Here is an 18,341-nt window from a genome sequence, read left to right on the forward strand (position 1 = left end):
GCAGATGAAGTTAGAGGCCAGAATGTGGGGCCAGACCTTGCAGGGCCTCAGGGAAGAATCTGGCTTTTCCTGTGAGTGAAATGGAGCCACAGGAAGGTTCTAAGCAAGGAAGGGACATGAGACAGTGCGGGTGTTCACAGCCTCCCTCTGGCTGCATGCAGGAAACAAACTGGGTGCCAGAGGACCAGGGAGGAGCCTGGTGCAGTGGGGGGTGGTGGTGGACAGGCCCAGGGTAGAGCCGTGGAGGACCAGAAGTGGCGGATCCTGGGTCCTCTTTGAAGGTGCAGGCCACAGGATCTACTGTGGGGCTGGACATGGGTGTAGAGCAGAAGCAGGGTCCGGAGTGACTGTAAGGCTCTTGCGTGGGGCGGCTGACAGGATGGAGGTGCCTTTACTGAGGTAGAGACGAGGCGGATCCGGGAGGGAAGGCCAGGAGCACAGCTCTGTGTGTGCTGAGCTTACACTATGGGGGCACCTTGCACTCATAATGTGTATCCCTCTGAGCAGACCTGTAAGGCAGGGTTATCAACCACCCAGCTTTACACATGTGGAAACTGAAGCATGGAAGAGCTATGTCACTCACCCAAGGTACCATGGCCAAGAAGTGAGGGATCCAGAGCTTAGGTGTGGGGAGGACGCCAGGAGGTGAGGTCCGCGCCCTGGCTGTGGAGTCTGGGATGACAGGCTTCTCTCGCCTTCCAGGGGGAGCCTCCGTACTCCAGTCACTCCAGCAGCAACACGCTCTCCAGCAACGCATCCAGCAGCCACAGCGACGACCGCTGGTTGGACCCCCTGGACCCCTTGGAGCCAGAGCAAGACCCCCTCTCCAAGGGTGGCTCCAGCGACAGCGGCATTGACACCACCCTCTACACCTCCAGCCCCAGCTGCATGTCCCTGGCCAAGGTGCCTCGGCAGGCCAAGCCGCACAAGCCTCCTGGAACCATGGGCCTCTGTGGGGGCGGACGGGAGGCCGCTGGGCGGTCCCACCATGCAGACAGACGGCGGGAGGTCTCACCGGCCCCTGCAGTTGCTGGCCAGACCAAGGGCTACCGCCCGAAGTTGTACTCCTCAGGCTCCAGCACCCCGACGGGCCTGGCAGGGGGGAGCCGTGACCCACCCAGGCAGTCTAGGTAAGGCATTGCTCCTGACCCCAGTCCTTCAGGGGGTCCTGACGACTGTCTGCTTCCCCCACAGTCCCGACAGTGGGGTTCCCCTCCCTACACACAGGCTCGCAGACGGATGTGCTTACACACTAGTTTGCTTCCAAAGTCAGGAGGCTCGTGGACCACCTGCTCGTGCCCATCATTTAGCCTTCAGGTACCCTGGGTGGGGGGAAAGAAACCCCTAGCTGTCTGCTTCATCTGTCTCTGATTCACTCTGACCCTCTGTCTCTCTTGCCTTCTCTCTTTGCTTGAGACCAGTGGTTTTATGCTTTCTGAGGGTAACTGTATGTGTTAGGCGTGCATTTGGCTGGAGGTAACAGGACATCTGACCCACAGTGGCTTAAACAAATAGAGGTTTCACAGTCCCCTGATGGGAAATCCACAGACGGCAAAGCCAGACTAGTACAGCAGCTCAGGAAGGGCCTCAAGGCCTGAACCCTGGGCCTTCCTTTTCCACCATTCTTATCATACTGTCTACAGCTTCCTCGTCTGATGTGGCCGTGGTGCCCGTGGGGGGCATGGGGCCAGAGAACAGAGGAAGATCACTTCTTGTAGCTCCCTTTTTCTCGAGAAAGTAAGAGCTTTCCCAGAGCCCTTTGAGCAAGCATGTCCTGAGAAGGTCTGAGAGATCGCGCTTTAGCCCTCCAGCCCCTGGAAGGCCATCAGGCACAGACTGCAGGACCCCACTCGGAGTTTCTGATTCAGTAGGTCAGAGCGGGGCCTGAGAATATGCATTTTGTTAAGTTCCTGGTAGATGGTGATGCTGTTGGTCCAGGAACCACACTTTGAGAACCACTGGTCGCGAGGCAGGCAGCGGAGTAAGTGAGAAGGAACTGGCGTTAATGAGCCATCAGTCTGAGGCCTGGACTGCATATGCTTTGAGCATCAGATTAAAACCCTGAACTATCTCCCAGAGGAATGCACAGAGGTGAGAAAACGGTTCTGCTCCCACAGGGCTCACGTGGTTTTGGTATGTGTGTCCCCTCGAGGTCTGCGGCCCCCAGTGCAGACTCCAGAGGCCCCAGCATTCCTTCCCTTCCCTGACTATACCTGAGCAGGGGCCAGCCCAGGACCCTGATAATGGGGGGGGGGGTCCTCCTCTCCTTTGGTTTCTAATGCCTTTGCCAGCCCTCAGACCTACGGCCTCTCTCCACACAGGACTCCTGCACCCAGGCAGTGGCCTCAGGCCTTGACCACAACCTACAGTGGACTTCTTCTGTGTCTCTGCAGGAATAGCTGTGTTTTTAAAAAGGCAAAGCAAAAATGCCCCAAATAGCACTTAGCCTGTGTGTGAAGCACTCTGATGTAGTCTCGTCTGTTGAGAATGTGAATACATCTCGATACCTCCTTAAATGATCTCATGACTTAGCAGTGGTTCTCTGACAGATTTGGAAACTGTGTTTGAGAGTGCCCGCATTGTGGGTACCCCCTGCCCCGCCTCGCCCTGGTCCCTGACCTCCCCGAGACACAGGCCCCGAAGGGTGAAGATGGAGAGGGAGAGAGCTCGAGTCCCAGTGAGTTTAGCCTCTGGCTCAGCCCTCCTCCCCACACAGGTAGTTCTCAGTCATCTGAACTCTCAGACTTTTGCCCAGCTCCTTCATCCATTTATTTATCAGTTCATTTCATGCACAACTATTTCTTAGAGATCATCACAGACGCTGGGGTGGGAGCTGGGGAGAAATATTGAGCAAATGCAGACCCCCAGCCCCTCTCCCCGCCCTATCTGTTGAGGGAGACAGATGCCAATCAGGCCATCACTGAGACAAATGTCAAAGTGTGCCCACCGAGAAGGACTCTGTACCAGGAGAGTCCTGGGTGCCGCAGGGGTCCCAAGTCCCGGCTCTCCTAGCCCCCGTGCTGGGCGTGGGACCGTGTTAGTAAATCTGAGCAACTGTAGGGTTTTGAAATCTGTGTTCTAAAGGCAGCAGCACTGGGGAGTAGACTGGCTGAAGCCAGGGGTGGGTATAAAATTACCCTGTGTCTGAGAGAAGGATTTGCTGAACCCAGAAATGAAGGGAATAAAATAGGAGAGGAGCCCACTACAAAAGAGGGCCCTGCGGTTGGGAGCTTTAATTTGCATACAGACAATTGATGCTAATTGCAAATCATTCTTATCTACTCATTAAGCTGCTTCCCGAAGTTTTCTCCTAGGCAACCAGCCTCTGGTGTGGAACAGCATTTCCCAAAATGGGGTGCTCGAGGTGATTTGGGTGGTACAGGAGGAAAATGTGTTTTTTTAAATGGGTATATGTTTGCTTTAATGAGTATTAGGAAAGTGTTCCCCGCCCATTCCCTGCTTTTACAGATATTGTCTTGGACAAGTTAAGGAAAATTAAATGAGTGGATTTAAAGAAACATCTGCATGGTAGATGAGAGAATGGACCTCCACCAGGATTCAGGCCCTCCCTCTGCCTTGCCTTGGCTCTGTGGCCTTGGGCAAATGACTGAACTTCTCTGCGCCTCCGTTTCCTCGTCTGTAAAATGGGGGCTAAATCACATACTGACCTCCTGGGGATATGGTGAAGACTGAATGAGCTGATGTTTGTAGGGCGCTTGGAACGGTACTGGGTAGTAGACCTTGAGCCTGCTGTCATTGAAATCACAGGGGATTGTTCTAAAACTAAATCAGAATGTTTCTCCTGGGCCATGCCTATTGCAGTGCTGGGGACACCACAGTGACTTAAGACAGCTCCAGGCCTGCCCTCTCGGGGCTCAAAATCCAGCAGGGGAGAGACAAACCCATCCCCAGACAGTGGCAGCCCATAGTGGTCAATGCCCAGGTGAGGGAAGCACCTGGGATGTGGGAGCCCGAAGGAGGGGCCAGACCCCATTGTGGAAGGGGCTTTCCTAGAACAGGGAGGACTAAGAGAGTGGAGTGTCCCAGAGAAGATGTGCACGTCCCACTGTAGGCCCCACTCTGCTGGCCCTCCCACAACCTTACCATCTCGGCTGGGGAACCAAGTTCCCAGATGGTCGTTGGACACCTGTGCCCTGGAAGCCCACACGCACCTCCACCTGCCCCCGGCCGCACTGCCCCTGGCCCCAGGCTGCCCATCAGCCTTGTGCATCGGCTGTTATTAATCTGCTTCCTTGCACGAAGCTGCAGTGACAGCCTGCAGCCCAGCCTCAGCTCCTTGGGGCAGGCATGTGCACTCCATAGCTGCCCTTGGCTCTGCTTCCCCAGTACTTTGTAGCGGAGCCCCCATGTTTATTTGCACAGCAAGCGCCTGGCATGTGCCTGGCCCCCTGCTGGGTGCTGCCCCATGGGGAGGGGCCTTCTGTCCTGACAGACCAGGTACCAGGGAGACAGCAGGCAAAGAATAATAAAAGTAATGACTGCATTGTGCTAGGGGAAAGTCTGGGGAGAGAAGACCCACTGGGATCTCATCCACCCCACTGGGTGGATGTGGGGCAGGGCTGGAGGGCATGTCTCATCTGTAGCCTGAAAAGCAAAGGTAGTTTCCATGAAGAGGGGTCATTTCTGCCAACGATAAAAGCAACAAGGAGGAGGGAGCAGGTGAGTGGTTTTTGAGGGGCTGATGATATATTTTTAACCTAGGATGCAGTTACATGGTGTCTGCTTTGTGACTATTTCTTAAGTCATACATATGCGTTGTACACTTTGCTATATGTGAGATATTATGTTACTTTTTTTTTTTTTTTAAGAGAGAGGGGACCCTGGGTGGCTCTGTCAGTTAAGCATCTGACTCTTGTTGATTTCAGCTCGAGTCATGATCTCAGGGTGTGAGATCGAGCCCTACATCGGGCTCTGTGCTCAGTGGGGAGTCTGCATGAGATCCTCTCCCTCTGCCCCTTTCCCGTCTCTAAAATAATAAATAAATCTTCAAAAAAGAGAGAGAAAAGATGGAGTGTGGAGAGGGTGTCCCTATGAAAGGGAGTAGCACGTGCAAAGGCCCTGAGGTAGAAAGGAGGGTAGATGCCATTAGGTCACAGAACCACAGGCTCCTTGGCTCACGGGAAGAAACTGAAGGGAGTAGCTGATGGAAGGTTTTTTGGGAGGTCATCAGGAGCCAGACCATGCAAGGTCCTGTCAGCCACATTACAGAGTTCGGATTCCATCCTGTGCTGAGAGGCAGATTAATGGTTTGAAAGACGGTGCTGGAGATGGGACTGGAAGCAGAGCCTCAGGGACAGGGCTGAGGCTGAGATGTGAGTAAGAAGGAAGGGGCCCAGACCAGGGGACAGAGCAGCTGTGTCTGTGTCGGCAAGTGGCTTTGCTAGGACATAAGGAGGGAGGGAGACACAGGTCCAGGACTGTGCCAGCAAGCTGAGAGTCGGCAGGCTGCTGCAGACAGGGAGTGGTGAGGTTCTGGAAACAAGAGCCAGGCAGGCCCAGCCCAAAAATGTTATTCTTACCACTAAAGCACCCACTGTGTGCCAGGGACTGTTCCAAACATGGTGATGTGGCAGGAAACCAAGTCAGGGTTTTCTCTTGTGGAGCTGACATTCTCCTGGAGAGAGAGCAAGACAGACTGAAAACTGAGCAACCACGTGATCTCACTGGGCTTGGGGGGAGGGGGCTGATGAGGCCTGGGGAGAAAAACCCAACAGGACGGAGAGCCGGGAAGGCCTTTTGAGGAGTTGGTATTTTGTAGGAAGTAAGGGATTGACCCAGGCAGAGGAAACAGCAAATGCCAAGACCCTGTAGGTGAACTCATTTGCAGTGCTTAAGAAATGGTCAGCTGGCCAGAGAGGGAGGAGCAGACAGGGCCAAGGGGGGAGAGTGGGAGGACGTCAGTTTTGCAGGGTAGGCCAGACCCCGGTTCTCGCACTCTTAACTGACCATGGTCAGCTGCTGTGATTTGGTTCTGAGAGATGTGGGAGCCATGGGAGGTCTGCGAATGCATAATCTGACTTAAGTTTTAAAAAGATTACTCTGGACTATTCGAAGGGTGGAAGGAATTGAGTTTGCCCACAAAAATCGAGGACTGCCAGGAGAGGGGTGGGCCCTACCGTGCCTGAACAGGGAGACACCGTGTGCTCCCTCCCCGTGCTCCAGCCCTGCCATGGAAGCTGCAGGGGCCTGCAGCAGCTTGTGCCCGTCGATGATTTCAGGGACTTCGCAGACGCTCTCCCCAGACGTTCGTCATGGGAGCCCAGCTTCCAGGCGCACTGCCAGGCGCCAGCGCCCGCTGTGGGCACCGCAGTGGGCCGAGTGATCCCAGGCGGGCAGCCACCTGGCCCCCAGCCCTCTCCCAAGGCAGCACACGCTCCAAAGCTTCTTGGGTTTCCAGAACAATTTGTCAGAGCTGTGAAGGGGCACTCAGAGGCTCTCAGCTCCACAGGAAGCTGGTGGCTTTGCTTCCTCAGGCTGGCCCAGGAAGGAGCCTCTGGGATATCCTTTCTGGGAACACAACCCTTAAAGGTAATTCGAGGGCCTCGGGATCCACTGGGGTCACGCATGACAGAGACCTACTTGCAGAGTCACAGTCAGCCTGGGCGAGGAGCCCGAGCCCTCTAAAGGAAAGCTGGGAGCAAGGCAAAGGCCCTGAGGCCAGAATGTTTCTGGCTAGGAAGAGCTTCCACGTGCTGGAGCCTGGTGAGTGGGAGGAGCTGAGGGCAAAGGGGGCAGGCCAGGTGGTGTGGGGCCTTGTGGGCAGAGTGGGGGACTCTGACTCTACTGTGAGTAAGGCGGAGCCACAGACAGTCCTGGGCAGAAGAGGGCTGTGATCTGATTCCGGTGTTTACAGGCTCCCTCTGGCTGTTTGGTTCAGTGGGGCAGGGGCGGGGGGGAGGTGCAGGAGGAGGCTGTTGCAGTGATGGGGGGCGTCGGGTGGAGGTTATGAGCATTAATTGGATTCTATATCAATTTGACCCCATATCCTACCCTGGAGCATAACTCCAGCCACAGGCAGAGACTGATTCAAACTCTCAAGGCCATGCCAAACAGCAGGCCAAGACGGCCAGGTTGGTCCAGCAGTTAAGGCCAAGCAGCAAGGGGTACGTGGGTGAGCAGTGTTATTTCCCAGGCTCCGGCCTTGGACTGCCAGTGTCCAGATCACGGCTCCACAGCTGACCCAACACTGTGATCTCCATCAAGGCTCCTTAGTTTCTCCGAGGCTCAATTTTCTCATCTGTAAGATGGGGTTAATAATAGGATCTGTGGTCTCTGGCTGCCAGAATGAACCGACATCATGCATTTAAAGTACTTCGCGCGCGCGGGGCCTGAGACGTCGCTGGGTCCAAAAATATCCCCCTGCTGCTAGGTTTCATTTGCACTTATCGCGTATTTATCATGACTGCCATTGTCCTTGAAAGTACAGGCTCATGTTGAAAGCAGGGTCTCTTGAGCCAGACGGGGTTTGCATCCTGCCTCCATCCCCTACCAGCTGCATCATTCGGGGCAAGTTATTTCGTCTCTCTGGGCCTCAGTTTCCCCGCTCCATGCCTGTGAGATTCTTAGAGCAGGGTCTGGCCGTGCTCACAGGCTCCACACAGCCAGCACTGTCCCTGCCTCCTGAAAGCTTGTCGCCCACCCCGGGCCACCCACCAAGACTAGAGCGTTTGTGTGTGTGTGTGTGTGTGTGTGTGTGTGCGCGCGCGCGCGCGTGCGCGCGCAGCTCTGGCTTCTCCAGCCAGGCCAGTGTTTTCAGCTTTTTTCGTAAGCCACAAAACCTTTTCCTCCCACAAAATCTGAAGTGCTCCCCTGAGACATAACACAGATAAACGCGCATCGCCCCTGCCGCAGTCCTGGCCAAGCCCAGAGTCCCGGCTTTTCGCCCCCGGGCACAACACATCTTCACAACTTTGGACACATGGCATCAGGCGGTGGTGCTGCTATTCCCTCAGAGGAGGGAATGGGCTGGCTGAGGTAAAGGGACCCGAGCTAAGGCTGCAGGGTGTCGCTCGGAGCTGGGGTTGGAACCCAGGTGAGGTGAGCGTTGCAGCCCAAGTTCTCGTCCACCACACGGTGCTGCCTCGTTTTTCAAGTCCTGGCTGAGGCCCAGGGAAGACACCTGCCCATGTTGGTGCTTCAGAAAGGGATTGGTAGGTGGGGTAAGAACTCCACCCCTGACTGGGCACCTGGCTTATGGTCCACGGATGTGTGGGAAGGGCACCCACCTCGGGGCTGGGTCGAGATACACAGCATATTCCGGGGGATCGTTCTGTGTTGAGGCCATACTGTGTGTGAAGCACCAGCTACTCCCTGAGTCTTGGAGACGCTGAAGACAGGGACACAGTCATGGGCATGCCTTTGGTTACAAGTAACCGAAAACCCCAGCTCAGCTGAAGGAAGTCTGTTATCTCACAGAACAAAGTGCCAAGTTAGGGAGGCCTACAGGCTGGCTCCGCTCCGTCTCAAGGTGGCTGTCCTTCATCCAGGTAGTCACGGTGTCCAATGGCGGAGAAGGAGATGTTTTCTGCAAATGTTTTTTTGTTTGTTTTTTAGAGAAGAAATCTTCCCCAGAAATCACCCAGCAGACAACCCATAGACGCACTCCCTGATGTCTCATCAGCCAGGAATAGGTTACAGACTTACCCATACCCCTCCCAGACAAGTGGCGTCACCCAGTCAGGACTTGCCCTTTGAGCTGGGTGGTGTCAGGTCACCTTCCTCAAGCAAGGGATGAGTAAAATCAGCCTCAGTTTACAGGTTATGGGGGGATTAGGCCGACACGGTGTCGGTCAGTGGCAGGGCCTGAGGAGGGTCAAGCCCATCTCGAAAGAGGCAGTGGATGGAGCCGGCTGGTAGACAGAGGCAAAGGGTGTTTGTCTTTTCCCCCTCCTTCTTTAATCATCTCTGGTTTTTTCAGCTCACAAAAGCTGAATGAACATGCCTGATGGCCAGGTAGAGAGACGTACCATGGAAAGTAAAAAGGTTAAAATCACTAGCAGTAGATTCACAGAGTGGACCCCCTGTGGCCACCGAAGGGCAGGGCTTATATGGACCGACACGGACAGATCTACAGAATATATTGTTAAGGTGAAAGCAAGGTGCGCAGCAAGCTTATCGTCTGCTGCCATTTATTTTACAAAGAAAGATGGGAGGGGCACCTGGGTGGCTCAGTCAGTAAAGCGTCTGCCTTTGGCTCAGGTCATGATCCCAGGGGTCTGGGATCGAGCCCGCAGTCGGGCTCCCTGCTCAGCGGCGAGTTTGCTTCTCCCTCTGCCTGCCGCTCCCCCTGCTCGTGCTCTCTCTCTCTCTCTCTCTCAAATAAATAAAATCTAAAAAAGAAAAAAAGAAAGCAGAAACAATACACACTCCCTCTCGCACACGTACGCTTGCGTGTGCCCCGGCTCTCTGCTGAGGAAGAAGGGTGGGTCTCGGTTACCTCATGCAGGGAGACCGAGGTGTCAGGTCACCCTGCCTTTTTACCCTGCGCCACCTGTGTGGTTTCATTTGACTTGAATTCTACCCATGTTGCCCATCATGACTCCCTTCAGAGATAACCAGCTCATACACACTCCCCTGGAGATTTTTCTCCAGACCTGAACCAGCCCAGTTCTTTCAAACATTTTTGACCACTGCCCAAAATGGGGGAAGCACTTTACGTTACAACTTACGTTACAACCCCGCACGGACATCCAGAATGAAGTCTCACAAAACACTTACCCTTCCTTACCTCACATGCTGTACACCGATGTTTTTTATTCCTATCTGTCTGGTTTGGGGTATTTTCCCCCCTTAATATTAATGGTCCAGAGCCAGTAAAATGATTTAATGACCCACAGTTGAGGGTAAAAAAACTGTATGGTTCCTTTTTATAAAAAAGACAAAACAAAAAACCCTATAATCCTACACTCTGTGCATATATAAAAAGAAAGAGCAGAGTCATGCCTTGTTTCCCTGCCTGTTCCAGCTCAGATACCTGTTCTTGTTCATAAACAAACCTGCCTCATTCTTTGGACTGGCTGCATCATTTTTTGTTTTGTTTTACGTTTCGTTTTTGGGTTTTGTTTTTTTGTTTTTTTTGAAGATTTTATTTAATCGAGAGAGAGTGAGAAAGAGAGCACATGAGCAGGGAGGGGCTGAGGGAGAGGGAGAAGCAAACTCCCCACTGAGCACTGCACGGAGCCTGACAGAGGGGCTTAGGGCTCAATCCCAGGACCCCGGGATCATGACCTGAACTGAAGACAGACACTCAGCTGACTGAGCCCCCCACGCGCCCGAACTGGCTACATTGTTTTTGATCATCAGGGTGTGCTTGGAACATCTATTAATCCCGTTAGAAGACATCCAGGCCAGGTTTAACTAGCTTGCTTTCTTTCTTTCTTTGTTTCTTTCTTTCTAAGTTTTTATTTATTGTCTTAAGTAATTTCTACACCCAGTGTGGGGCTCGAACCCTCAGCCCTGTGATTAGGAGTCACATACCCCTTCTACCAAGCCAGCCAGGTGCCCCTGACTTTCTCAATTACACACAGCACTACAGTGACCATCCTCGTATGTGCCCACAAGTATTTGTGCAAGCTTTTCTGTGGCACGAATTTCTGGGAGGTCAGATGTTAGACTGACACTACTCATCCTTGAGTTCTCAGCTCAGGTGCCGCTGGCTCCCTGGGGAGGCCGCCTGACCACCCTGATGTCCATTCCATGGCTCCCTGGGCATCCCCCCACCAGTTTGTACCTGTGGTCCCATTAATAGATGTTGCTAAATCTTAGAAAGCATATCTGATCAGAGCTCGCTTCTTTTAATCCAGTCTGACAATCTCTGTCTTTGGATTCGGGTGTTGAAACATTCACATTTAGAGAAATCGTTGATAATAATTGGATTTACATTCCCCATTTTGCTGTTTTCTATATGGTTACTGTCTTTCTTGCTTTTCTTCCTTTTTTTTTTTTTTTTTAAGATTTTATTTGAGAGAGAGAGAGAGAGTGAGACCAGAGGAAGGGTCAGAGGGAGAGAGAATCTCAATCAGACTCCATACTGAGCATGCATGACACAAGGCTCCATCTCACGACCCTGAGATCATGACCTGAGCCAAATCAAGAATCAGACGCTTAACCAACTAAGCCACCCAGGCCCCACTCTGCTCTTCCTTTACTGCCACCTTTTGTGTTAAATAAATTTATTTTAGTGTACCGTTTGGATTCCTCTTGATTTTTTTACTTTTTTTTTTTTTGTTATTATAATATGCATCTTAACAGTGTAATTCAGATCTAGTAACTTAATTCCAATAAAATATAGAAACTTTTCTCCAGGGGTGCCTGGGGGGCTCAGCTGGTTAAGCACCAACTCTTGATTTCATCTCAGGTCATAATCTTCAGGGTCGTGAGATCAAGCTCTGTGTCATCCTCAGCGTGGAGCCTGCTTGGGATTCTCTTTCTCCCTCTGCCCCATCCCCACCTCTCAAAAAAAAAAATTTTTTTTTTCAATTTTAAAGAAAGAAGCTTCTCTCCAGTGTAGCCACATTCGCTTCCCTGTCCTTTGTGCTATTATTGTCATTTTATTACATCCATATATGTTATAAGCCCAACAATATAGTGCTATTCTTATTGCCCTTTACAATCTTATGGCTTTGAGGAAATTAGAGAAGAAATAAGAAAACATAAATCTATAGTCTTATTCTAACCCACAAATTTACCATCTTGGACCTTTCATTTTTCCGTATGGATTCAGGTCACCATCTGGAGTCTTTTTCTTCTTTTTTTTTAAGATTTTATTTTTAGGGGCGCCTGGATGGCTCAGTCAGTTAAGCGGCTGCCTTCAGCTCAGGTCATGATCTCAGGGTCCCGGTTCCCTGCTCGTCAGGGAGTCTGCTTCTCCCTCTCCAATTCCCTCTCCCCCTTCCCTCTGTCTCATGCTCTCTCTTTAGCTTGCTCTCTCAAGTAAATAAAATCTTTTTTAAAAAATTTAAAGGAGTAGTAAATATTTTAAAAAGTAATCTCTACACCCAATGTGGGGGCTTGAACCTGCAACCTGAGATCAAGAGTCGCACCCTCCGTGGACTGAGCCAGCCGGCACCCCTGGAGTCATTATCTTTCAGCCTGAGGACTTCTTTTATTAACTTACCAGGCAGATGAGTTGGCAATCAATTTCTCAGTCTGTTTATTAGGGAATATTTTTATTTTGCCTTCACATGTGAAGGGTAGTTTTGCTAGATACAGAATTCTTGGCTGGTGGTTTCTTTCTTTCTGCACTTTGAAAATATTCCATACCATTGTTTCAAATAAGAAGTCAACAGTTAATTATATTGATGCTTCTTTGTATGTGATGAATCCTTTTTCTCTTGATGTTTTCAAGGTTTGTATCTCGCTGTTTGACTTCGAGCTTTTTTCTGGATATGAATGTCTTTGTATTTACCATGCTTAGGGCTTGTGGAGCTTCTTATGTGTAGGTGAATTTTTTGCATCAAATGTGGGGAGTTTTCAGCCATTACTTCTTTAAATCGCTCTTCTGCCCTTTTCTCTCTTCTCCTTCCAAAACTCTGGGTCCACACATGTCCGAACGCTTGATGCTGTCCCAAAGACTTTGGTACGGCGTATGTCCTTATGCACTGAGCTGGGCGGGAGGGTGGGAGGAGCCCCTGCCAAAATGCCACAGATTCCCTCTTTTCTCACCTGACGTGCAGCAGCTTTTCAAGCATAGATGACTCTTAGATTGTCGTATGCCCTTGGTCAATGGCCGGAGTGCTGAAATGGTGGTTTTGTCAATCTTGTGCTTCAGGGGAGAGGATTTGCCGGTCTCGTTGTTTGATCATAGTCAAAAGTACCCCCCCTTTCATATTGTTAAATTGACCTTCAAAAAGCATTTGTTGACTTAACCCCAAAGGCATTAATTTTCTCATTAAATGCCTCTGACTTGAAGTGAGATTGGAATTTTATTGAGAAGTTTCGAAAGCCACTTTGTTTCAGGGGAGTAAACAGCCGGGTCCCCAGCAGCTGGGTTCTGGTTAGCAGCGTGAGGCTCGCTGCAGCACGAATGCTGTGGGAATCCAGCATTTGGGGTGGTGAGCTGTGGTTTTAGATTAGATTAGCGGGAACATTGTCTGATGTATAGCAGGGACTCCAAAAAATATTTGAATGAAAGGGCTCCTTGGCAAGCTCTATTTTAAGTTTAAAAAGTTACAGAACAATATATTAATGTGATCCCAGTTATATAAAAATGCAATTCTCATCCCCCCAAAAAATTCCTACCTCCCTAATTGTATTCACGTGTATATTTGTAACGCATAGGAAAAGGGAGAGAAAGTTGAGGCAAGTGAGAGAGGGAGCAAATTGTAAACCCTGGATCCCTCTAGGGCAGGTGGGACCCCCACCTTCAGCTAATGTAGGCTGTGTCCAGGAGATAGGGAATCTCGGGGTGCATCCACCCACAGGTGGTGACTTGTGGATTCCCACAAAGACACACGTGTGCCAGCGGGCATTCCTGGGTGGAACTAGGGGCCATGTGGGCGACTTCACCTTCTCTCGGCTCAGACTTCCATACTGGAATTTTCCACAGCAGCAGTGTATTTGTATCTCTCTTGTGTGAAGGAACTTTGTTGTATCCCAAGAGTATATTTAAACAGATCACTTTTGGGAAATGTGGAATGGATTCGACTGTTTATTTCTCTTGTTTTTGCTCTGCAGTGACATGAGCTCAAGGGCTGGCTACCCCGCTCAGGTTTACAAAACTGCCAGCGCAGAGACTCCTCGGCCTTCACAGCTGACCCAGTCCAGCCCCTTCCAGCTCTCCGCCTCCGTCCCCAAGTCCTTCTTCTCCAAGCAGCCCGTACGCAATAAGCACCCCACGGGGTGGAAGAGGACAGACGAGCCCCCGCCACGGCCGCTCCCCTTCACTGACCCAAAGAAGTAAGTGCTTGGACACCCAGTGAGGTGCTGCAAGAGCCGAGCCAGGCGTCTCTGGGCGGGGAGGAGGGTGACCCCTCACTTGCTCATTCGGCAAGATGCCATGGGTACAGCTGTGGACAGAGGTCCCTGAGTTGGGTGTTCACAGCATCCCTTGGCAGCCTGAGGGACACAGCCTTCAAGGAGCTTCTGTGCAGGAGACCGGGTTTGGGGGAGGCAGAGCAGGATGGAGGCCGAGGAAGAAGAGGGGGTGGCTTCAGGATGAATACACTTAAAGGGAAGCAGCCAGGCTTGGCTGGCAGACTGAATGCGGGGAAGGGCGAGGAAGGGCGAGGTTGAAGAACACCCCAGGTCCCGTAGCCAGAAGGGCAGACTGGCCTTGAGCTGAGATGGGGACTGAGTGAGGAACAGGCTTGGTTGGGGGAGCGGCACAGAAGACATGAAGGAGGCGGTCGGGTCAGGAGTCTGGAGCTGAGAGGTCAGGAGGACAGTTGGGTGTCGTCAGCACAGAGGCACAAGGCTGGAGGCACACCCAAGGCTGAGAGTGTGGGTAGAGAGGAGGGGGAGGTGCAGGACAAGGCAAGAGAGCCCTCACCGTCCAGAGAGTATAAGGAGGAGCCTGGGCGAGTGCGGCGTCCTGGGACCCCAAGCGTGATGGGCTGTGAGCTGGCGTCGCCTTGAGCCTCATGGAGGTCCCTCAAGGGTGCAGGAGAGAAGGGTAGGGCAGAATTGGAGGAAACTGTGTGCTCAGCTCATTTAAGGCATTTTGCTGTAAAGCAAAAGAGAAGAGAGGAATATGCATTAGGGAAGGATTTCTGTTTTAAGTTAGAAGAATACGGTATCTCATATTTACTTAGTGCTCACTGTGTAAAAGTCTCGGTTCTCAGCTCGCGTAGATGTGAATTAATTCCCTGAATCCTCACAACAGCTCCGTGAGGTGGATCTATTATTCACCCCATTTCACAGATATGGCAACTGAGGCCCAGAGTCACAACAGCTGGTAAGGGATAGAGCTGGTTCCAGGGGAGAGGAGCTTCTGCTCTCCTCCGTCCGGTTCTCTGTAATGTCTTTCATGACCTGGATGGTCCATTCAGATGTGTGGGTGACACAGAGCTCAGAAGCAGAAAGGTGTCAGGAGAGAGAAACGGGTACCTGCAAACGTCGGCAGGCAAGCCTGGGGAGCTCACACCAAGAATCCAGTTCACAGACATCACTGCCAGCCCCAGGCTCTGAGCCTCTGCTCTCCTGAGCAAAACCTCCAGCAGCTTCCCCCACTCCCGGGACGGATGATCCAAGCACACCAATGGTACCAGGCATTGGTGCGGCATGTGCTTTGCCCAGACCCTGCACAATCGGCCTCCTTTCCCCCTGCCCTCCCCTCCTGCTGCTCTGCCCCTCGCTCTCTCTACTCCACCGGCCTGCTTGCCACGGCCAGGCCAACCTCAGGGCCGTTGTAGGGGTTCTCTAATGCCTGGAGTGTTCTTCCTCCAGATTTTGCGTCCATCTTGGGGGGCTTGGTCTGTTGCCACCTCCTCAGATGGGGCCTCCCGACTGTATGTACCCTGCTGCCACCGTGTCACTTTTCTCTGTTCCCCTGGAAGGCAGGCGCCACTGTCTCGGTCATAAGCCTGGCGTTCTGGGTGGCTCTTCAGTGAACGCATGAGCCACGCATCTCGTTTTGATCTCACCACAACCCCGTGAGGTACTGCAAGGCCCCCACTGTTTAGGGTGGCCAGAGGGGCAGGCCCCACGGACCCCATTAGGCTCTCCCGTGTGGCAGCTGCTCTAGCCGTCCTTCCCCCGCGTGCGCGCTAGGGCGGCCCTCACGAGTGCCACAGGCCCGTGCTCGACTCCAAAGATGAATTGTGTCACAGTTCTGGAGGTCAGACGTCCAGGATCGTGGTGTTGGCGGGCTTGGCTCCTTCTGAGGGCTGTGAGGGGATCTGTTCCGGCCGCTCTCCCAGCGGCTGGTGATCGCGGGCCATGTGTGGGATTCCTTGGCCGGTAGGTGCGGCTCCCCGTCCTCTGCCCTCATCTTCACGCGGCACCCTCCCTGTACGTGTGCCTCTGTGTTGGCATCTCCCCTGTGGATAAGGACACCAGTCCGTGGATTAGGATCCATCCTAATGACCTCATTTTGCTTTGGTTACCTCTGTAAAGACTCTGTTTCCAAATAAGGTCACACTCAGATACTTGGGGTTCGTACTTCAACGTCTTTTTGGAAGGGACCCATAACACCACCTCTGAGGTCTTAACACAGACACGCCAGCCTTGGGGAAGCTCGTTCAAGCCCACACCGGGTTCACCTTCCACTGACCGCATGCTTCCTCCCTGCCCCGGCACCTGTCCCAGGCACATCAGACCTAGTGGCTTGCCTCCTCTCTGTCCCCCACAGTGGACTGAGAATTCTGGGGAAGCAGAGATACTGTGAGCCCCATCCAGGGCCCAGTACATAGTAGGTACTCAGAAAATATGCCTGGATGTATAATAACCCTAAACAAACAAAAACCCCCTTTTCTCCATGATAAAATTCAAACAAGACTTTTTATAGAGGTGTTTGTTTATTTTAAAGATTTTATTTATTTGAGAGAGAGAGTGTGTGAGTAGGGGGAGAGGCAGAGGGAGAAGCAGACTGAGCAGGGAACCCAGTGCGGGGCTAAATTAATATATAAAATATTTGGGACCACACATAAAATAGTTTCATGGCTTCTTATAATATTTAATTATGGGTACATTTTTTTGAAGATTGTATTTTTTTAAGTAATCTCTGCTCCCAACATGGGGTTCAAACTCACAGCCCCAAGATCAAGAATCACACTGTCCACAGACTGAGCCAGCCAGGCGCCCCTTACAGATACATTTTCTAAATCACACGTGGAAGGTAATGTGTTAATTTAGAACTGCTTTTGTCCACATACTCCCATTTCATAAAGCTGTTTTATTCAGACTCTCTCTGAGCGTTTTGGAGATAGTGTCTTTTTCATTGTTAAAAGATCCTTCTGAGTCACCTAACCTAGTTTTCCAGAAAATATCATCTTCAAGCTAAATTATTTGAGGTTAAACATACTTTTTTTTTCCCGTATATGAAGCTGTCACTGAAATTTTATCCCAAGGCTCAGGAGCTTATTTGCATAACTTATTTACCTGCGTATGTTAATACCTACTTTACCAAGTACTGTCATAAGCCTACAATTGACTCATTTAATCCTCACTGTAGAACAAGGAGATGTAAGTACTTTGCATCCCATTTTCCAGATAAGAAAAATTGAGGTACGGAATGGTTACGTCACTTGCCCGATTCACTCGGTTAGGTAAGGTTAATCACAGCAAATACTATGCTTATTGGTTTTGTGATTTGTCCCCACAAGGTCACCACATATTATGAGCTTATCCCCCACCCCCACCAGGAGTAAGTCCCAAATCTATTTTCTTTGCTTCCTGTGTCATTGATTTCAGTCAGGGACCAGCCCGGCTGCACTGCTGGGGCTGTACAGACCTGGCCCCAGTGACCCTCCGGCAACCCCACTAGTGAGGAATCTCGTTCTTACCCCCATTTCCAGATGGAGAAACTGAGGCACAGTTAGAAGTACATAGCCAGGTCCGCAGCCAGAAGTGGCAGAACTAGGATCCACACCCAGCTAGGTAACTAACAGAGCATCTCATCATATAAAGACCCAAGGAGGACTCCTGTCCAGTGCAGTGACTCCTATTTCCCGAGGACTGATTTCTTGGAGGGGACAGTCTCCTCTGTATCGGAGCGCATGCAGTAGTTGACCAAACAACGGAGTAAGTTAGTAAAGGACGGAGAATCTGTGCTCTGTCTCCCACGCTCGGCCTCTCTGCGGCAGGCCCTGGTCAACACTTGGGGAGGGACAGGCCAGCACCTCTGCCTCAGGGATGGCCAGACAGCCCCATTTTGGCCACTTTGTCCCAGGACTCATTAATTCATTGGCCTGCCTTCTTCCTGCCATTAGAGGGCAGAACAGCGTGAGGGTCAGGATGGGAATCCATTGGCTGTTTACCCCCACCTTAGCCTCTCAGCTTCCCTCTCTTTAACCTGGGATGACAGTCGTCCCTAGCTCCAGGGTTGTGAGGATTTAATGAGTTAATCCATTCGAGGCCCCAGCGTTATGTTGGAGCTGCACAGGGCTTAGCAGGTGAGGTGTGACTGGGCCGACAGGTTTCCCTTCTGACAGGAGGGGCCAGGCTGGAGCCCAGCGGGTTGGAGGCAGAGCCAGCAGCCCTCAGCTCTCTTGGGCACCACCTCCTCAACGGGCCAGTCTCGCCCCAACTGCAGGGCTGGAGATGCCCCTATGGGCTAGTAGTCCCTGGGCCACCCTGAGAAGCCTCCTTCACAAGGTAGGCACAGCCAAGAATAGGCCTCTGCTCTTCCAGAAAATGTCCCCATACTTCTCTCTGAGTGTTAA

The 18,341-nt window shown here is 51.8% G+C and overlaps 1 protein-coding gene across 1 annotated transcript in view; it reads left to right on the forward strand.

The window, feature by feature from the left end:
• The window catches only part of SIPA1L3 (signal induced proliferation associated 1 like 3), a 225,034-nt gene that overhangs the window by 185,546 nt on the left and 21,147 nt on the right, over positions 1 to 18,341 (forward strand). The window contains exons 15-16 of the mRNA XM_057314358.1: positions 703 to 1,130; positions 13,696 to 13,917. Coding sequence (XP_057170341.1) covers positions 703 to 1,130; positions 13,696 to 13,917 — 650 coding nt within the window. The remainder of the gene's footprint in view (positions 1 to 702; positions 1,131 to 13,695; positions 13,918 to 18,341) is intronic.

The sequence above is a fragment of the Ursus arctos genome, unplaced genomic scaffold (genome assembly GCF_023065955.2).
Source record: "Ursus arctos isolate Adak ecotype North America unplaced genomic scaffold, UrsArc2.0 scaffold_19, whole genome shotgun sequence".
In the NCBI taxonomy this organism is placed as follows: Eukaryota; Metazoa; Chordata; class Mammalia; order Carnivora; family Ursidae; genus Ursus; species Ursus arctos.